Raw genomic sequence first — 19256 nt, forward strand, 5'->3', positions numbered from 1 at the left:
TAATAAATGAACGAGTAGTCCCTACAAATATAACATTATATAGAAAGAAATACTAAGAAGAACAAAATTGACAAAGTTTGAGACAATCAATATACAAAACTAATTCGGTTATTTTTTTTTAAGAATTTAAGCACATCACTAAGCACAAGTTTTTAGGCAACATTTCATCAAAAATGACCCGAAATATCACTAGATTACTTTAACAATCGAGCCATTTTCGTATTTTCAAACATTATTGTTACAAAAAACAATGTGTTTTTGCAAAAAAATTCTAAGCCCGGCTGCAAATTTACAAATTTGTTTATTAAACACAAATGTCCCGCGAAAGTTCGTTAAAAACTAGCTGAAATATTGCCGAATTTAACTATAATTATTTTTGCTTTTTCAGGTGTTTCAGCCTGTTTTTCAGACACTTAATTATTTCGGGAAGTATTATCAAGAATTTCGCAAAAAGCTCCGAACTGGGTCGAAAATAATATTAAGAGAAGATGAAAGGTGAATTTTTTCATTCCTTTCAGTACACGTAATTTAATTTAAAATTTTTATTATGAACATTCAAAGGGTTCCGCGTTAGACCGTTAGTTAATTCTTTATTGCTTTCATCGTGTTATTTTTTGTAGTTTTATTACATGCCATTTTAAAAATTGGAAGTATCTGGAATTTTTCAAATACTCTCAATATGCAAATAAATGTTTCAAAGAACAATGAAAAGAAAATCTTCCGTCACCGGTCCTTTATTGCTAATAACGCAAATATTTTATAAACGTTGCTTGGTTAAAGGTAAAGCATTTTTGTATCAAGACCGTCACGATTCCGATACCAAGCGTAATAAAAACATTTCCATCCATTATTTGCCAAAACGTGCGTCGGCCCGTTCATCCCAGTTAAAGAAAACTAATAAAAATTTTATTGGACACAATTTTCGAATTGATTAAGAGACGGCATCGCATGACCCAAATACTGGATTACATGAATATTGAAGTTTTCTCTTAATCTCTTTAATAAAATCTAATGCATATACTTTTAACGAGCGTCCATAAAACTCCATTAAAATTAGCTCACTCACCTCTCGTGTCGTACTTAATGCCATTGAGCTGGTCGAAGCAAGGTAAAACAGCAAGGGAATTCGGCGCCGTTTGCGGCCAACACAAAACCGTATCGAAGTCGACAGCACATCCATTCGATGGGGGCGAGAGTGTTTTTTTAAGTTCGCAAGCTAATTCCGCCTGGGTTTCATTGAGACGATTCAGGATACGGACGATGTCCTCATGGCGGGCATAAACAACCTCGCTTTCACCCTGATCCATTTTCCATCATATATTAAACCGACTGAAAAATGACCTGAAACAATTATTTGTGCTGGTTATGCATGATCACACGTGTGCAAACTGTTCTTTCAACAAAACAATATATTCATTAAAATGGAACAACAGAAATTTTATAGATAAGCAAACAGTATGAAGTGCGAAATTTAAACGCTTTACTGGATTTTAGTGGCATTTTTCCTAGTTGGGAATTAAAACAATGCACAAAGAGTAAAGCTTTTATCACACCAGCCGTAATAATAATTAACAAATGGTACACCTGCTTTGTAAAGCTACAGTTACGCCTAATAAATCTTGACAATACAAATATTGTGAAGTGAGTAGCTAATTTTGTTAATTATGCGATTAGAGAGTGGAATAAGCGCCATTTCGCCTTTTTTTACTCACACAGGGTGACCTTTTTTGCTTTTTAAAATATTGGCACGCCGTTTTCATTATACGATAAATCGACTTAAAGTATACAAACTAAAAATATTTTTATTAGGCATAGAGTGTTGTATTCAGGGTAGTGAAGCAAAGTTATATTTTTTTAAATAGAACACTTTTTATATTTTTGCATAATTAGATTCTACACAAAAAAATAATGTTACTTTGTATAAATTATTATAAGTCTATATCTTTTTGTTTCGGAATTATTTAACTTTTCGTTATAAAAAGTACCAATTTTTGAAAAATCACTACGAAGTCGCCAATGAATATTTTCCGACAAATTTGCCACAGAAAAACTCAGAATACTTCGCAGTTTTAGCAAATAGTTGACTCTCACTTGAAAAACGCAGATAATGTACAGGTGTGCCAAAACGAAAAAAATTTAGTAACTCATTTTTTATAATGAAACACTATGTATTTTTTACACGTATTGATATCGTTTTGTATAAGCTCTCTAAGGGTATAGGGTTTCTAAGCCGCAAGATGGCGCGGAAATTATTTTTCTATTATCTTTTTAACCATTCACTTTATTCGGAAACTAAAAAAAAGTTTCGAACATAGAATCTTCATTAAATTTGGAGCAACGTATCACCTTTTTCTTTTTTGAATTATTTTTGAAAACAAATAATTATTTTTCTTTAACAAAAATTTTCAAAAACGAAGATAAGGCGACGAATCTCCATTTTTCGCTGATCACAAATATATTTTTGCTTTTAAAATTCAATAACAGGAAAAATATCAAAACGCGAATTTTGTAAAATCTTTTGTTCCGTCATGGTCGGGCAGTGAGGAAGGCATTTCTTGGAAGCAGCTGTGTACGTATTAGCCAACAGTAAGATATTTTTAGTTATATAAAAGAAACTCAACTTTAAGTAACTAACAAAAAAATTGTGGGTTTGCTGTTTAGGCAGAGAAGCATTTGCCAGTATTTTACGTTTTGGGAAAAGCGGTGTACCCTTATTAACAAGTTTTACAAAAAAGTCCTACATAAAATTTTGTATATTTGATGAAAATTAGGAATTCAAAAGGCTGATTTAACCCCGATATCTAGAAGTCATTTAGTAATAATTGTTTTTGTCTCACTTTTATATTTTTTTAATAACTAGTACTAGTATTAAAAAGCTACTTTTTTCTGTATCTCAAAAACTTATAATAATCTCACGTAGAAATCTGCGTTTGCAAAAAATGTTTTATTATTTTCTTTATGCATGTGATTTTTTTTGGATTTTTTTATAATTCCATACAATAAAACTATTATCACTGAATTAAAAATACATATTAATACTAGTGTTAATGAAATTAAAAAAATGAAAACATTAATTGAACAAACGATGCTTAAATGATATTTAGTACAAACATTTTTGAAAGAAATTTACATACGAGTACCTACATTGAGAAGAAAATTGAACATTTAGAAGCAAACACTCAATTCTGGTGATTATTACGAGTAGTTTTTATTTGTTTTGCAGACTTCTCTGATCCCATTCAGCTATTTTTTAGAAAAAAGAATTTAAGTCCAGAAAAATTGGAAGTTATTTGACATTATTTGCTTCTTGCTGGGCTTTTTCAATCTCTATCATCAAAAATCCTCATGACATCATGACAAAATAATTTTTTTACTGAAAATAAATTAAAATTTAACTTATTGTTTTCCAAAGTGAAAAACAGATTTTGTCGTGTTCCAAACTTTTGATCATTTATCCGTTTTTGAGCAAGGAATACATAAAAACTACTAACAAATAAACACTACTACAAAAAGAAAAAAAAACACTGTGTTTATGTTTTATTACAGAATCTAAAGAAAATCAAATGGTAGATAACTTATTTTTTGATATGTACTTATGTGACTAATTACACTAGTAATTTAATTATTACTTTATACATAAATAAATTTTACTTATCAAGAATTAATAATAAAATAAATAAAAAAAGAAAAAAAAAATCGAACACTTTAAGAAATATTTCAAATTTGCTAAACAAATTGCATATCATTAAAAAGCTAATGAAAAATGCTATCGGTGCGTCTAAAGATATACATGGTGTTCCATTTGGAAAAAAATATTTATTCAACTTATTGCGTTTTGGCACACTCTGTATCTGCCTGTTTCAAGTAAGTCGACTATTGCTAAAACTACAGGATATTCTAAGTTTTTTTGTTCCAAATTTATCGGAATATATCCGCAGTGATTTTTCAAAAATTGTTTTTTTATAGCGAAAAGTTAAATAATTCCTAAACGAAAAGAGATAGACTCATGACAGTTAATACAAAGCTAAATTATTTTTTTGCGTAGAATATAATTATGCAAAAATGTATAAGTATTCCATTTAAAAAAACATAACTGTATACAACAGCCTGTGTATAATATAAATATTGTTAGTTTAAGTAAATTTATCGGATAATAAAAACGGTATGGCAATATTTCAAGTAACAAAAAAGTTATAGATTGATTACACACCCCTGGGTGACCCGGCATAATGTGTAAATTTTCACCCGTCTCAAGCCATATTTTGGTGCAAAATTAACAATTTACAAAAATTTCAAGGTAATTTACGCTTTGATTTTATTCTGCGGTAAAGAAAGACTTTGATAGGCTGTTTATGCTCATGAGAAATTTTCTTTCGACACGCACAGCCTTAGGTGTTTTGATGAAAACAGAGCTTATTCTTACATCAATGTAAAAGCAGTTTTTAAGTCCGCCGTTACGAGAAAAGAGACGTAAATTGCTTTCATAAGTTTTGCTAATGTGGAAGATGAAAAGAATTTAAACATCCTTGAAAATATTTTTATCTCAATTCGGGCAATCCCAGAATGAAATAATCGTGAGACAACCACACTGTTCTATGTATGTCTCAAGTTGAGGATCTTGACTCAAACCGCATCTGTCGGTGTTTGGATAACGTTCTCTAATCAATTTGGCTGCCTTTGCCACAACACAGGGCTGTTTCTCATCCAGTTTTTGTTTGTTGGTGGTTTTATAACGGATTTCTTTCACCTCTGTTAAAAAGTTGATATATAAGCGCCGTTAGATAAACGAAACCATTCTTGGGGTCAGAAACACAAAATTGATATGACAAAATTTTTCACCTGTTTACGCACACAAAAGATTTCCTCCAAATAACTCTTATTTTTAGACCCAATTTTCGCGTGTTTTCAACTCTTGTTCTAGAATATTTATTAAATCGCTATCCACACAGTATGTAGCAAGAATTGCTTACCTTTTCATCCTTCATAAACAAACATGTTTTGCAATAATTAATTTCGTAAATGAGAACACAGCTCATTTTCGCAAAAAATCAAACAAATAGTTAATCAAGACCAGTCAAAACTTTGTTTCATTAGCATTAATTAATCATTTTTAATTTTTGTTTCCAAACTTCTTTAATGAAATTAACGTACAATGAGACACCGCGCTGAAAGCATTTGTTTGTCGCTTTGACACATTCGGAATGAACCACCTGTAGAACAGTGACTTTTTGTGTGAACAAAATCCCATTTCATTGTGTTACCATCTCATTTTCCCTTTTCAGCGGCAAAAAACAAAGACTGCCGAATACAGGCATTTCTAGCATTGCTGGGCGAAAAATGAAACCGCTCTCATCTGTATGTATGACTGCGTTACATTTCAAGATGCAAATAATTATTTAATCAACTGTGTTTACCCGTCTAAGCAGTTAGGGTGAAAAGCCAAGTAGTCGCTCCACAAAAAATACCAATTTGTTGTCGAACATAAAGCACTAAGTGTATTTACACAAATGAAGGTTGGTGGCCAAAGATAATAGCCCGCAATTAAGCGAGTTTCGTTGGGAAAAATGAACGGTCTGGTAGGTAGGCATTCAAAGGGCAAAACATCCATTTCTTTTTTATTGCTATCTAAATTAAAATTCATTTCGTTGGCAATTGACACAGCCGGGGGGCCTCGAAAATATTTTCATTTCGGTTTAATTAAACGGAAACATGATAAATATAAAACAATCTAGAAAGAATAAAAATTAAACTGAGTTAATTTTAGCACCAGAAAGGAAATACTACAATTGTGGAAATAATTCTGCGTTTATTATACGGATTCCCGGCTGTTTTTTATTAGAAAGGCAAATATAAAATTACGCTTTATTTGTCATGTCATGCTCTGCGCTGTGCATATTCATAATAATGGAAAAACTGAAATGAATTTCCTGGTCTGAATCAGAATCGTCACAGAACTTGATCAAGTTAGAGAATTTGTAACTTGTTTTATTCAGTCTTGTTGCTAATTGATTTCATCGTTGCTCGAACAAACTAAAAATTTCAAATGATTAACTTTCAATCAGTTCGCAGACGCGGTAATAGTTCATTTAAGCCCAGACTCATTTTATTAAAAATTTATCGCGCTCGTTCGAACTGAAGTAGAATTTGAGATCGTTTGGAAAGCATTCATGCTGTTATAACAGGCGAAAACGAGAGTCCAGGATCACACGATCCGTTCTAATCGGAAGATACACTCCATGTGTACATTTGTATGGAAAATATCAAGTTTAGGCCGAAAGGATTCCGAGTGGAAATTATAAAATCGATACCGGGGCCATAATCGGTCTTACTTCAGGACACGATAAGTGAAGTTTTATTTTATGAGTCAGCTTAACTGACGTAAAAATTCGTGATTTTCAAGCTCCTTTATGAACACTCGACTTTGTGCCTCTCTTGAGAGATAAAATATTCAGTATTTTCGACGTAAAAAATCATTTTTTGCGAACAGTGCGTTGCATTCGCCTATTTGTGGATAACATGACAATGTATTTAACACGACATTAAGTACAGAAGCCTGAAATTGAATCTGTCAACTTGCACACGACACGTTATGTGGTGAGTTTTTAAAGGAAATATTAAAACTTTTTACAACACAAAGGAAGAAATGATCAATATACCCACATCATGCCAACATCTGCAACAACTGGTTTGTGAAACTAATAAAAGTACCTCCTGTCGCAAATATCAAAAGTTTTAACTTGATACAAAGTCATTTAAAGAGTTAAAAAGCATCTGAACATTTTTATGTGCTCGAAAAGCGAATAAAAACGAACTTGTTCCCAGGATAATTCTCAATATTACAAATTGTTTAAAAACGAAAACACGTGATTATCTTCCGACAAATTTGCAACAGCAAAACTCAGACTACTTCGCAGTTTTAGCAAATAGTCGACTCTTACTTGAAAAACGCAGATAATGTACAGGGTGTGCCAAAACGAAAAAAGGTGAATAACTCATTTTTTCAAATGAAACACGATGTATTTTTTACCTGTATCGATATCGTTTTGCATAAGCTTTCTAAAGGTATAGGGTTTAAGGCTAACGGGGAACATGTTTTAATGTGTTTCTAAGCCGCAAGATGGCGCGGATTTTTTTCTTTTTCTTCTTTTTTTTCTTTTTTTCTTTTTTCTTCTTTTTAACCATTCACTTTATTCGGATACTAAAAAAAGTTTTGAACATAGGATCTTCATTAAATTTGAGGTAACGTAACACTTTTTTCTTTTTTAAATTATTTTTGAAAAACAAAAATTTATAATAACAAAAATTTTTAAAAACAAAGGTAGGGCGACGAATCTCCATTTTTCGCTGGTCACAAATGTATTTTTGTTTTTAAAATTCGATAACAGGAAAAGTATCAAAACGCGAATTTTGTAAAATTTTTTGTTCCGTCATGGTGGGGAAGTGAGGAAGGCATTTCTTGGAAGCAGCTGTGTACGTATTAGCCATCAGCAAGATATTTTTAGTTATATAGAAAAAACTAAACTTTAAGTAACTAACAAAAAAAATTGTGGGTTTGCTGTTTAGGCAGAGAAGCATTTGCCAGTATTTTACGTTTTGGGACAAGCGGTCTACCCATATTAACAAGCTTTACAAAAAAGTCTTACATAAAATTTTGTATATTTGATGAAAATTAGGGATTCAAAAGGCTGATTTAACCCCGATATCTAGAAGTCATTTAGTAATAATTGTTTTGGTCTCTCTTTTATATTTTTTTAATAACTAGTACTAGTATTAAAAAGCTACTTTTTTCTGTATCTCAAAAACTTATAATAATCCCACGTAGAAATCTGCGTTTGCAAAAAATGTTTTATTATTTTCTTTATGCATAAGATTTTTTCGGATTGACATCATGCCAACATCTGCAACAACTGATTTGTGAAACTAATAAAAGTACCTCCCGTCGCAAATATCTAAAGTTTTAACTTGATACAAAGTCATTTAAAGAGTTAAAAAGCAGCTGAACATTTTTATGTGCTCGAAAATCGAATAAAAACGAACTTGTTCCCAGGATAATTCTCAATATTACAAATTGTTTAAAAACGAAAAAACACGTGATTACCTTCCGACAAATTTGCAACAGAAAAACTCAGACTACTTCGCAGTTTTAGCAAATAGTAGACTTGAAAAACGCAGATAATGTACAGGGTGTGCCAAAACGAAAAAAGTTGAATAACTCATTTTTTCAAATGAAACATCATGTATTTTTTACCTGTATCGATATCGTTTTGCATAAGCTATCTAAAGGTATAGGGTTTAAGGCTAACGGGGAACATGTTTTAGTGTGTTTCTAAGCCGCAAGATGGCGCGGATTTTTTTTTCTATTATCTTTTTAACCATTCACTTTATTCGGAAACTAAAAAAAGTTTTGAACATAGAATCTTCATTAAATTTGAGGCAACGTAATACTTTTTTTTAATTATTTTTGAAAAAAAAATTATAATAACAAAAATTTTTAAAAACAAAGGTAGGACGACGAATCTCCATTTTTCGCTGATCACAAATATATTTTTATTTTTAAAATTCGATAACAGGAAAAGTATCAAAATGCGAATTTTGTAAAATCTTTTGTTCCGTCATGGTCGGGCAGTGAGGAAGGCATTTCTTGGAAGCAGCTGTGTACGTATTAGCCATCAGCAAGATATTTTTAGTTATATAGAAAAAACTATACTTTAAGTAACTAACAAAAAAATTGTAGGTTTGCTGTTTAGGCAGAGAAGCATTTGCCAGTATTTTACGTTTTGGGACAAGCGGTCTACCCATATTAACAAGCTTTACAAAAAGTCCTACATAAAATTTTGTATATTTGATGAAAATTAGGGATTCAAAAGGCTGATTTAACCCCGATATCTAGAAGTCATTTAGTAATAATTGTTTTGGTTTCTCTTTTATATTTTTTTAATAACTAGTACTAGTATTAAAAAGCTACTTTTTTCTGTATCTCAAAAACTTATAATAATCTCACGTAGAAATCTGCGTTTGCAAAAAATGTTTTATTATTTTCTTTATGCATAAGATTTTTTCGGATTGACATCATGCCAACATCTGCAACAAATGGTTTGTGCAACTAATAAAAGTACCTCCTGTCGCGAATATCAAAAGTTTTAACTTGATACAAAGTCATTTAAAGAGTTAAAAAGCATCTGAACATTTTTATGTGCTCGAAAAGCGAATAAAAACGAATTTGTTCCCGTGCAGATTGTGCAGGATAATTTTCAATATTACAAATTGTTTAAAAACGAAAACACGTGATTATCTTCCGACAAATTTGCAACAGCAAAACTCAGACTACTTTGCAGTTTTAGCAAATAGTCGACTCTTACTTGAAAAACGCAGATAATGTACAGGGTGTGCCAAAACGAAAAAAGGTGAATAACTCATTTTTTCAAATTTAACACCATGTATTTTTTACCTGTATCGATATCGTTTTGCATAAGCTTTCTAAAGGTATAGGGTTTAAAGCTAACGGGGAACATGTTTTAGTGTGTTTCTAAGCAGCAAGATGACGCGGAATTTATTTTTCTATTATCTTTTTAACCATTCACTTTATTCGGAAACTAAAAAAAGTTTTGAACATAGAATCTTCATTAAATTTGAGGCGACGTAACACTTTTTTCTTTTTTAAATTATTTTTGAAAAAAAAAATATAATAACAAAAATTTTTAAAAACAAAAGTAGGGCGACGAATTTCCATTTTTCGCTGATCACAAATATATTTTTATTTTTAAAATTCGATAACAGGAAAAGTATCAAAACGCGAATTTTGTAAAATCTTTTGTTCCGTCATGGTCGGGCAGTGAGGAAGGCATTTCTTGGAAGCAGCTGTGTACGTATTAGCCATCAGCAAGATATTTTTATTTATATAGAAAAAACTAAACTTTAAGTAACTAACAAAAAAAAATTGTGGGTTTGCTGTTTAGGCAGAGAAGCATTTGCCAGTATTTTACGTTTTGGGAAAAGCGTTCTACCCATATTAACAAGCTTTACAAAAAAGTCCTACATAAAATTTTGAATATTTGATGAAAATTAGGGTTTCAAAAGGCTGATTTAACCCCGATATCTAGAAGTCATTTAGTAATAATTGTTTTGGTCTCTCTTTTATATTTTTTTAATAACTAGTACTAGTATTAAAAAGCTACTTTTTCTGTATCTCAAAAACTTATAATAATCCCACGTAGAAATCTGCGTTTGCAAAAATGTTTTATTATTTTCTTTATGCATAAGATTTTATCGGATTGACATCATGCCAACATCTGCAACAACTGGTTTGTGAAACTAATAAAAGTACCTCCTGTCGTAAATATCTAAAGTTTTAACTTGATACAAAGTCATTTAAAGAGTTAAAAAGTATCTGAACATTTTTATGTGCTCGAAAAGCGAAATAAAACGAACTTGTTCCCGTGCAGATTATGCAGGATAATTCTCAATATTACAAATTGCTTAAAAACGAAAACACGTGATTTACGCAATTAGGTTTGAAACTAGCAATGTTAATCAAAGTGCCTCAAAGTGCGGGTTAATTACTTCGGGCTGTTTGGTCAATTTAAACAGAAGAAAGTCATTACGTGGAACTTGGGCATAAAATTCTCCAAAGGTTAATTAAAGAGACAGATTATAAACGTAAAAGTTTTTTTCAAATGTCAAGTTTACAAATTTTAGGCTAAACCTAATAACGTTATACGTAATTGTATTTTAAGGCAAAAAGCAGATTTGCCAACGTGGGAGACGAACAAAAACATAAAGTATTGACACCCACTCCGAATTAATTTACGAAAAATTCTCAAGTTTATTGAAATTCTTCAAACGCAGAAAGCGATTTCTAACTGTAAATAATATCTGTTTGCATTCTCTCTCATGAGGGCTTTTCAAAGCCTCAATCGAACGTAACTCCAACAAAACACTATTAATTAGTAATTATTTTTACTCGCATAAACTTACGTGACTTTAACCAACATTTCCGAGAATTGGTAATTTGTTATCGTGCTCTTCTCATGTTTAGCGCAACTTTTCATCCGCTTACCGGGAGCCCAAGTTGCATTTAATTACAGAAAAAATCGAGACGGGAATAACAACATGCAACATTTTCTCAAATAAAACGGACAGTTTAAAACAGGACGTCGTATTTTATTTAGTTGTGTTCGAAAACACAAATTTCTATTTTAAAATTGCATCTGTTTTACGCAAAAGTCGGTATTTTTAGAATCGATGATATTTTGCATTCAATAACAGTTGTTTCGTGTTACCGTTTATTTCAGATAAAGTAATTAAAAGTTGGTTAAAAAAAGCGTAACCCACGCTTTTGCGCGAAATATTTTCAAGCTGTGATTGTTCCAATCGACCCTCACGTGTGTAACCCAAGCCGAAAAATTTCCCCTGTATCGTCTTACACGTTCCTTTCAAGTTGACAATGGCCCATCGGCACCCTTCCCAACAATGCTTTCAGATAGTCCTGGTTGAAGATAAACACAGGCTCTCAAGATCAGGAGCTAAAAGCACAGCAATCCTAAAGCAATCATTGTCCACTCTAATCGCCTTGTGCGGCCTGAAAGAACTTAATTAGCGTTTGATTTTTATGTCGAGTGCAGGAGAGCCGGAGGAAATTATCTCTCAAGGCTGAGTTGGAGGGATAATAGCGGTTTTTGTCCGTCAATTCACCGTCTTTTTGCATTTAAATCAGTCTCTTACAGCGCGCTGTTTGAACGAATGGCCGATTTATGGCCGTTATAAAAGCACAACACTTACGGACTTATTATTTTATATTTTTCCATCAAAGTCGATTGTCCATTACTGGGCAGATTTCATATCATCTGTCACCGGTTTGATTGATTTATTTTTAAAAGACTCGCTCGGAGAACTTCCGGAACATTTAATCGCATTATTTCCAAAAAACAAACTTTGCAATAGCACGCCAAATCGAATTATAGATACAAGACTTCACATAAATACACTTACCTGGCGCTGATTGAGTTTCGGATTTTGGTCACGTGTGTTTACGAAATTTGCAACTAAATAGAAGTTTCACGACGCAACGCTCGATGACGACTGGATGGATCAGGATGGATGCTGGAATCAGGAGCGTCAATGCGTGGAAATTTCACAAAGTGCCACTATTTGTAATTATATGGAGAGCGCCTGCTCAGGTAAAAACACACGCATCTTACCATTAATAATGCACTGTTACACGGACACTGAACCACTGCAGTGGCACTTTGCACAAAAAAATTCATGAACTGGGGCCCAACTTCTCCGCATTTGCATATTTACATACGCCTGGGTTATTATATTTATTTAGGTCAGATGTCTAATCATGTTATTAATCTTGGACGCAAACCGGATCGATATCTTTATTAAAACTATTTTAAGAATTGAAGCTAGTGTCACTCGAGACTCAAACAAATCGAATTAGGCCGTCCAACACCAAAAACCTCCTAGTGCAGTGGCCAATAAATAAAATCGAATTTGGTGGCACTTTTACAAATTTAATGCCTATTGTGGCAAACAATACAAAATTACCGCACTTCGGCTCGCTGATTACTGAAAATTCGCGATTGACTCGCTTTATGTCCAACCGCGTTTACTCAGCAATTCGGAGATATTTCAATAAAAGCCTTAATAAACCTGCACTAAAGCAAAACTTTAAAGAAGTGTTATTCGTAGCCAAGTCGCATTGTCGTAGGTTAGTACTCTTATTACTGATAACATCAAATATTTGTTATTTCGACGGCATTACAAGCAGTTTCTTGTTAAATCGCGTGACGAAGCGATTCTAAAATAACAATTTACGAATGTTGCACAAATAGACCAGGGCTGGAACGTAAACATGACACGTAGAATTGTGCGAAATAAAGTTAACAAACACTGTTTACTATATTTTGGCTTTTTATTACTCACCCCGTCTGGTGTATCTAATTTAACTTTTCAAATATTTTGTTTGGAAGGTGTAAAAATGGTGGAGGCGCCGGGTGCACAATTTTTTCGGGCAACTTTTGTCTAATTCCTAAACGAAGTCACAATAAACGACATAAGGGATTAAGTACAAAGTATTTGGTGTAATTAGCAGTAATTACCTAAGTCTATTTCCGCTACCCTGATTAGCGCTTCTCCTAAATCCGTCTTTTGTGCTCCTGAGCTCGAATCAAAATTTAATAATCCCTTAATTATCTACAGACGTTGATTATCACTGTGTTTGTTTTACGCGCCGCGACAAATTAAACAATTTCGGTGAAAAGTTGAAGCCGTTTTTTCGATTCTATCGCAAAAATTTAATTTTAGGTAATATCCTGCGGGAGTCTCCAATAGAAACAGTAATTAAAATGCGGAAATCGAAACCGTTTTCCTGCAGCTGGCCCCGAAAAAGTCGAATAAAAATTTGCTCGAGATAAATTAAATAATTAGCAATCAGGCCAGTGAATTTTGAGCTTATTAGCGATTTTAATGAAGTGTCTGATGCAGAAGATTGGCCGCCGGGTGCGCTAGATTATGATTGTTTCAAGCCGGTAGATGCACATAATGACAATCTCTGAGAAAAAGGCGGAAAATTTAATTCGCTGGTGTTTAATCCCAACCGGAAATTGTTTAAACGGAGGTCCTTAAGACGCTCCGCTTGTAAAACGCCGGTTGAAATAAGGAAAGGAAATTTGTATTTGGCTTAATATTCATTGAACGGCGAGAATGGGCCATAAACGAATTTAATACAACGGGGACTAAAATATGAAATAGGACGATTTTAATGAATCATAATAGTCACGCTGGAAGGAAATGTGTAGTTAATTTATGCAGACTGCAGGCTTTAAAGACTTTAATATTGCGAAGCGCCGCGCGGCGGCAACTGTTTTACTCGTGTAGCAGCAGTTGTACTAAATTCACCTTCATTTTTGTTCCTTATCTCTGTTAATAATTTAAGATCGCGGTCTCATACGGCATTCCGCATTCCTCACTCGTATGTAGGTTGAAAAAACTGAAATTATTTTTGGAACGTGTTGCTCCAACGGATCGTTAATTAAAGGAGAAGCAAATGAAAAAATTATGAGCGTTTCACATGACGTGATAATTTCAGCAAATTTGTGCTCATACGTGCATGCATGGAAGAGGTTTATTTGCTTTCGTAATTAAATGCATTATAAATTAAGGACGTCACTATCAAATCCCCCAGGAATTTATCGCTACGTGACTTGTAATTAGATAAAGAGATTAATTTTTTATCACGGTTTTTAAACTGACCGAATTTTATTTATACCACCTGTAGAGACGCCCGTTTGACCGACGTAGCGCCATCCACACGCAGCCTTCATAACGAATGGTGGCAACCTTTAAATGTTCCCTTTTAATATTGATTTGTGGAACAGTAAAACCTCGATTACAGTTTTGAATCGGTGCACAAACAATGTTGATTTAATTTCAATTTTTTAATTTTCATGTTGGTAGTGCCGCGGTTTTGACATTTTTGGGTCGGTTTTCCCATTTCCACCAACATAAAAATGTCAAAATTGCTTTATTATCAACCAAAAAATTGTATGTTTATGGAAACTTACAGTTGTTTTTGTTTCGCCTATTAGTTAATACCTATTTAGTTCTCCGAAAAAAAAACACATACTTGAAAAAATATTTTATTAACCACTCCCGCATTATTTACATAATTTTCTTACAATTTATCATTATTGATAGAAATATTTTCGTAAAGTGTCCGCTTCCTGGGACATTTCGGTGACATTTCTGAGCGGTTCTTGGCTCTCTTCCCGATCATGTTTGGCTAGTCTGTCGTAAATTTCATCATTTACCTCAAAATCGTTGGGTTTTCTCGGTAGAATGTGTATATGGACGTGCTAATAAATTCAATTGGTCTTACAAAAAAAATACAAAAAGTGACTTACTGGTATTGTTTGACCCGCGTGTTTGCCATCTTGTACACAAAGTGTTGAAGAACTGGCCGAATATTCATTTTCGACAGCTTTCTGAACTTTGACGGCTGTTAAAAATAAATCGGTTACTTCTTCTGAAGTTAAATCCTCCAAGCGTTTGCAACAACGCACCGTTGAAATTAAAACATCTAAACATTGAGAATTAGGCGAGAAATTGTTATTTATACTGAGTGTTTAAGTTTAGTGATCGCCCCCTTGTGGCTCTAATTTTTATTTAAATTGTACCCTGTATTTTTTGTTATTTACGAAATCAGTTTGAAAAGACCAATTTTGTTTAACAAGCATAATGTTTGCCAAAACGAGTGAGCGCAGCGATCAAGGTTTTGCAAATTATGCAAGTTAAACAAAACGTATAACGTATTACGTAAAAACTTCAGTCGTAAATTGAAAATTTATTTCCGAAATTGTATTTAATTTTTTTTAAAGTAAAATCAATTAGCCTCGACAGTTAACGGACTGCCTAGCGAAATTTATTATATCACTAGTTACGTTATAAGTGGCAGTATATCACATCAAAATTAGACGTAAAATCTAACATTTGGTAACGCCATAAGAAAAAATACGTAATTGTAAAAAATAAAAACTACACTTGAATGAAAAAAAACGCGAAAAAAACCTATAGAAATATGGAAACACTATGTAAAACTACGAGAAAACTGTTTGATAATTTGAGGTTTAAAAACGTCAATGATATATTTACTTTTACATTCTACCGTAAAAAGAAAGATATCAGGTATAATTAAAACTGAGACAAGACTTCAATAATGTTTTCAAACATAAGATATCTTCCGATCAACCGTGTAAACTAAATTCTTCTTGAAATTATTAATTTAGACCTCGCAATTTTAATAATTAATTATTGGGCCGTATGAATAAAGTGAAATAATTGCTTTTACTTGTAATAGTAAAAGATAGACATAATTTATATTTCATGAGAGAGAAAGAGATAAAATTATAGTAAAAGCTTTTGCTACATTTTATTCATACTAACCATTGTTAGACCACCCTAAAGTATGGGGTGTGAACGTATTTGATGTTAGAAATTAATTAATTAATTAATTACCAAATGGTGCAAAAAATATACAGGGTGCTTAAGAAAAAAAGTTGACAGTCACCGTTTTGACATATGCCATCGTAAAGGTAAATTGATTATTTTCACTTAATTCAGAAATATTATGGTTTGTTATACCATGTGATCATTTGAATTTATAATTAGACTAAGGTGTTTTTTGTTTTTGTAATCGATGAATTAGTGCAAATTGAAAAAAAAAATATGTTACGATCGCAATTTCATTATTTGACTCTCCAGCTTGATTTTCGTATAAATTAGAAAATTAAAATCTATTCTAATAAAAATTCAAATGACCACATATGGTACTTTTTTAATAAAAACGTTTTACAAGGGGGCGAATACCACACTGAAAAACCCGGTATAATAACTTACGTCCTGGAACAACGCATCTGATGTTTGTAAAAGCGTAGCAATGCCTCGTCCTGTAAAAAACTGTGCTCGCTGGAATAATTTTATGAGCAAATGAGAAAGTTTCCTCATCATTAATTGGTATTTTTTCGCCTCCAACGACCTGAAGTTGGTAAATATCGCTGCGTCTATGTTGAAAAACGGGCATTTCTGTCCGAACTTTCTGAATTAAGTTCGAGTCAATTTCTGCAATTGCTATGCTTTGGTTCGTTTCATGCCCTTCGCGATATTTTGGGCATTCTGCGATTATCTTTCCTTGGGGGTCTACAATCTGGTTTTTGTGTTGTTTTATGTAACGATTAATAAGCTTACAAGGGCTTGTCCATATGAGGTTCTTTTTTCGTTATGTTTGCCGTATTGCGCTGCCGCTATAACGTAACATTGGGTTTCAATAGCTCTAGATCGTAGAAGTGTTTCCCAATGGAGGGCTCCTGTCGCTTTGGTGAACGCTGAAGGGTATGTTAAAATATTGGCGCCTTGTTTGCGTTGGATAATGCTCAGTTCAGGGAATCGCAAATCGTAACACTATTAATTTTATTTGAATTATTTGTGAAATTATTGTTAAAACACATACTATGGCTAAAGCTAGAGGCCCTGCTGGGGTCATAACCGGGGGCACAAGGTGGCGCCCTGCCTCATTGAGATCTGACTCCCTCAAGTTAACATTCAACTCTGGAATGCTGACATCAAACAAATGCAATTTTTTGTACACTGATTTTATCTCGCCCTCGTCGTCAATCAACACATGTGTATTAAAAATTTGGTGCTTGATTAATGATAAGTTAGTATGAATTAAAACTAGGTACTTTACTCTTTACCTCATTGACCAATTCGTGAAAACCACCCACTGACAACCAAACTTTTCTGGTTTTGGCCAAATTTCGATATTCATTCATTAACGTTCCATTCAGTGGTTCTGCAAACGCTTTGGCCTCATTTTTATTGGCAGCGATATAGTCGGAAGCTTCGGGTAAAAATACTATCTACAAAATGCTTGAATCGGTTGTATACTAAAGGGAAAACACGGTACTTTGGCTTGTTTCTGGGCCGCTTCAGACACCAATTGTTTAACGATTTGCAAGTTGTTCTCCTTATTGTTTGTTGCTGTAAACTGGCAAACTGCCACACTACATTTCGGGGCACTCATTCTGTAATTTTGATTAAGAGTGACACGACACAATTTAATTAAATTGGCTTTAAAAATGATTGACATAACCGTATTGTCGTTTATGAGGTTATGTCATAGAATAAGACAGAGGTTATGTTAAATGACAGCAACTTTAGCACCAAAAATAGTGCTGGAACCATGAACATTACAGTCGACCAGACAATTGCTGCACGCATGGAGCTAGCACCATTTCCCCACCATTCTCGTTTTCAACAGCCACGTTCACACCAGGAAAAATATCAAAATATTCGTAAATCATTATAAAAACATCAATAAGCTGTTACGCTGACTTGCATATCACATTTGTAGAATATCTCCTGACCATTCTAATGTGTTTCTATTACAAATTAAAACTTAACTGTATTTAATTTCTGCATTTTTTTTATTCTCATATTCAAGCAATGCAAACTGATTTTTTTTCACCCCCTTTATATCCTGCAGTTTTCTTTATTTTTGCAGGAGATTAAGCCCTTCGATGGGCCTTCGACTGTAAAACAATCATGTTCGGACAAACACCCCTTGGAACCTTAATGAATTTTTTAAAATTTCCCAATTTCGCAAACTTTATTTTTAAAAATTCATTACAGTATTCAGAATGGCCCCCGAAGGGCAAATCAGTTATTACAGGAAAGGAGGAAAATAGTAAAAATAATGAATAAGAATTTTGCAAAATACTTTTATAGAAAAGTTGTTGTATTTTATGTTTTATTACGTGGTAAACTTAACACACGTTAACACGCCCTTTATAAACGATTAAACACCCGTTTTCATGAAAATGTTTGACACAAGAAGTTCATTTTTTCCCAATATATATACAATAAATCTCACTGAAGTTTATGTCATTGACTCAAGGTAGATTTATCTGCCCTTAAACATATTCAATAATAATTAATAACGCTCTAAAAGAACAGAAACGGACACAAAATCCATAAATGTGAAAACTTTGACATAACATAACGCTACTTATAAAACTGAATTTTCTGGAGACTTAAAACTAACACAATTTGTGCCAATAGCACTAATTTTCGCAGGAAAATTTCACATGACTAGCTCGTTTGCACAAAGGGAAGAAGGAAAGTAGCGAAAATAATGAATAAGAATTTTGCAAAATGCTTTTATAGAAAAGTTGTTGTACTTCATGTTTTATTACCTGGTAAACTTAACACACGACGTTAATACGCCCTTTATGAACAATTAGACACCGTTTTTCATGAAAATGTTTGATACGAAAAGTTCATTTTTGCCCTATATACATTTCTATAAATCTCACTCAAGTTTATGTAGTTGACTCAAGGTAAATTTGTCTGCCCTTAAACATATTCAATAATAATTAATAACGCTCTAAAAGAGCAGAAACGGATACAAAATCCATAAATGTGAAAATTTTCACATTTCCAAATGATAACATAACCTCACTTTTAAAACCGAATTTTCTGGAGACTTAAAACTAACACAATTTGTGGCGATACCACTAATTTTCGCACCAAAATTTCACATCATTGGCTCGTTTGCACAAAGAAAATAAGAAAAATAGTGAAAATAATAAATAAGAATTTTGCAAAATGCTTGTATAGAAAAGTTGTTGTACTTTATGTTTTATTACCTGGTGAACTTAACACACGTTAACACGACCTTTATAAACGATTATCTATGA

At 32.8% G+C, this 19256-nt stretch overlaps 2 protein-coding genes across 5 annotated transcripts in view; both read right to left on the reverse strand.

The window, feature by feature from the left end:
- Nucleotides 1–12555, reverse strand: part of LOC664316 (diuretic hormone receptor) — a 34391-nt gene extending 21836 nt beyond the window's left edge. The window contains exons 1-4 of one of the 3 annotated variants that reach the window (XM_015979558.2): nucleotides 12198–12555; nucleotides 11989–12099; nucleotides 11424–11578; nucleotides 1067–1341 (exon numbers count right to left, since the gene is read on the reverse strand). In XM_015979558.2, the coding sequence (XP_015835044.1) occupies nucleotides 1067–1307 (241 nt within the window). In that variant the 5' untranslated portion in view covers nucleotides 1308–1341; nucleotides 11424–11578; nucleotides 11989–12099; nucleotides 12198–12555. Of the gene's footprint in view, nucleotides 1–1066; nucleotides 1342–11423; nucleotides 11579–11988; nucleotides 12150–12197 lie in introns of those variants that run through there. The other 2 variants (XM_008194489.3, XM_064358633.1) reach the window with 2 other exon arrangements.
- A 2074-nt stretch (nucleotides 12556–14629) lies between these two features.
- Nucleotides 14630–17722, reverse strand: NitFhit (Nitrilase and fragile histidine triad fusion protein). Of its 2 annotated transcripts, none has more exons than XM_015979560.2 (7): nucleotides 17465–17722; nucleotides 17253–17413; nucleotides 17009–17200; nucleotides 16747–16959; nucleotides 16399–16705; nucleotides 14907–15082; nucleotides 14630–14858 (listed from the first exon to the last, which is right to left on the reverse strand). In XM_015979560.2, exons 2-7 carry the CDS (start codon nucleotides 17328–17330, stop codon nucleotides 14691–14693), a joined length of 1134 nt encoding a protein of 377 aa, XP_015835046.1. In that variant the 5' UTR covers nucleotides 17331–17413; nucleotides 17465–17722; the 3' UTR covers nucleotides 14630–14690. The 2 variants fall into 2 exon arrangements, with proteins under 2 accessions (XP_015835046.1, XP_975421.2); XM_970328.4 differs by having other exon boundaries at nucleotides 17253–17417.
- Nucleotides 17723–19256: the final 1534 nt, after the last annotated feature.

Source organism: Tribolium castaneum, chromosome 9 (assembly GCF_031307605.1).
Source record: "Tribolium castaneum strain GA2 chromosome 9, icTriCast1.1, whole genome shotgun sequence".
Lineage (NCBI taxonomy): Eukaryota > Metazoa > Arthropoda > Insecta > Coleoptera > Tenebrionidae > Tribolium > Tribolium castaneum.

What these genes read in the sequence shown, in the direction of transcription:
- NitFhit (XM_970328.4), bottom strand. Translation starts at nt 17,647, where the DNA reads ATGTCAATCATTTTTAAAGCCAATTTAATTAAATTGTGTCGTGTCACT. An exon ending in CGGCCCAGAAACAAGCCAAA is followed by an intron (nt 17,418 to 17,464) that starts GTACCGTGTTTT and finishes AGCATTTTGTAG; the next exon opens with ATAGTATTTTTACCCGAAGC. An exon ending in GGCCTCTAGCTTTAGCCATA is followed by an intron (nt 16,960 to 17,008) that starts GTATGTGTTTTA and finishes TAAAATTAATAG; the next exon opens with TGTTACGATTTGCGATTCCC.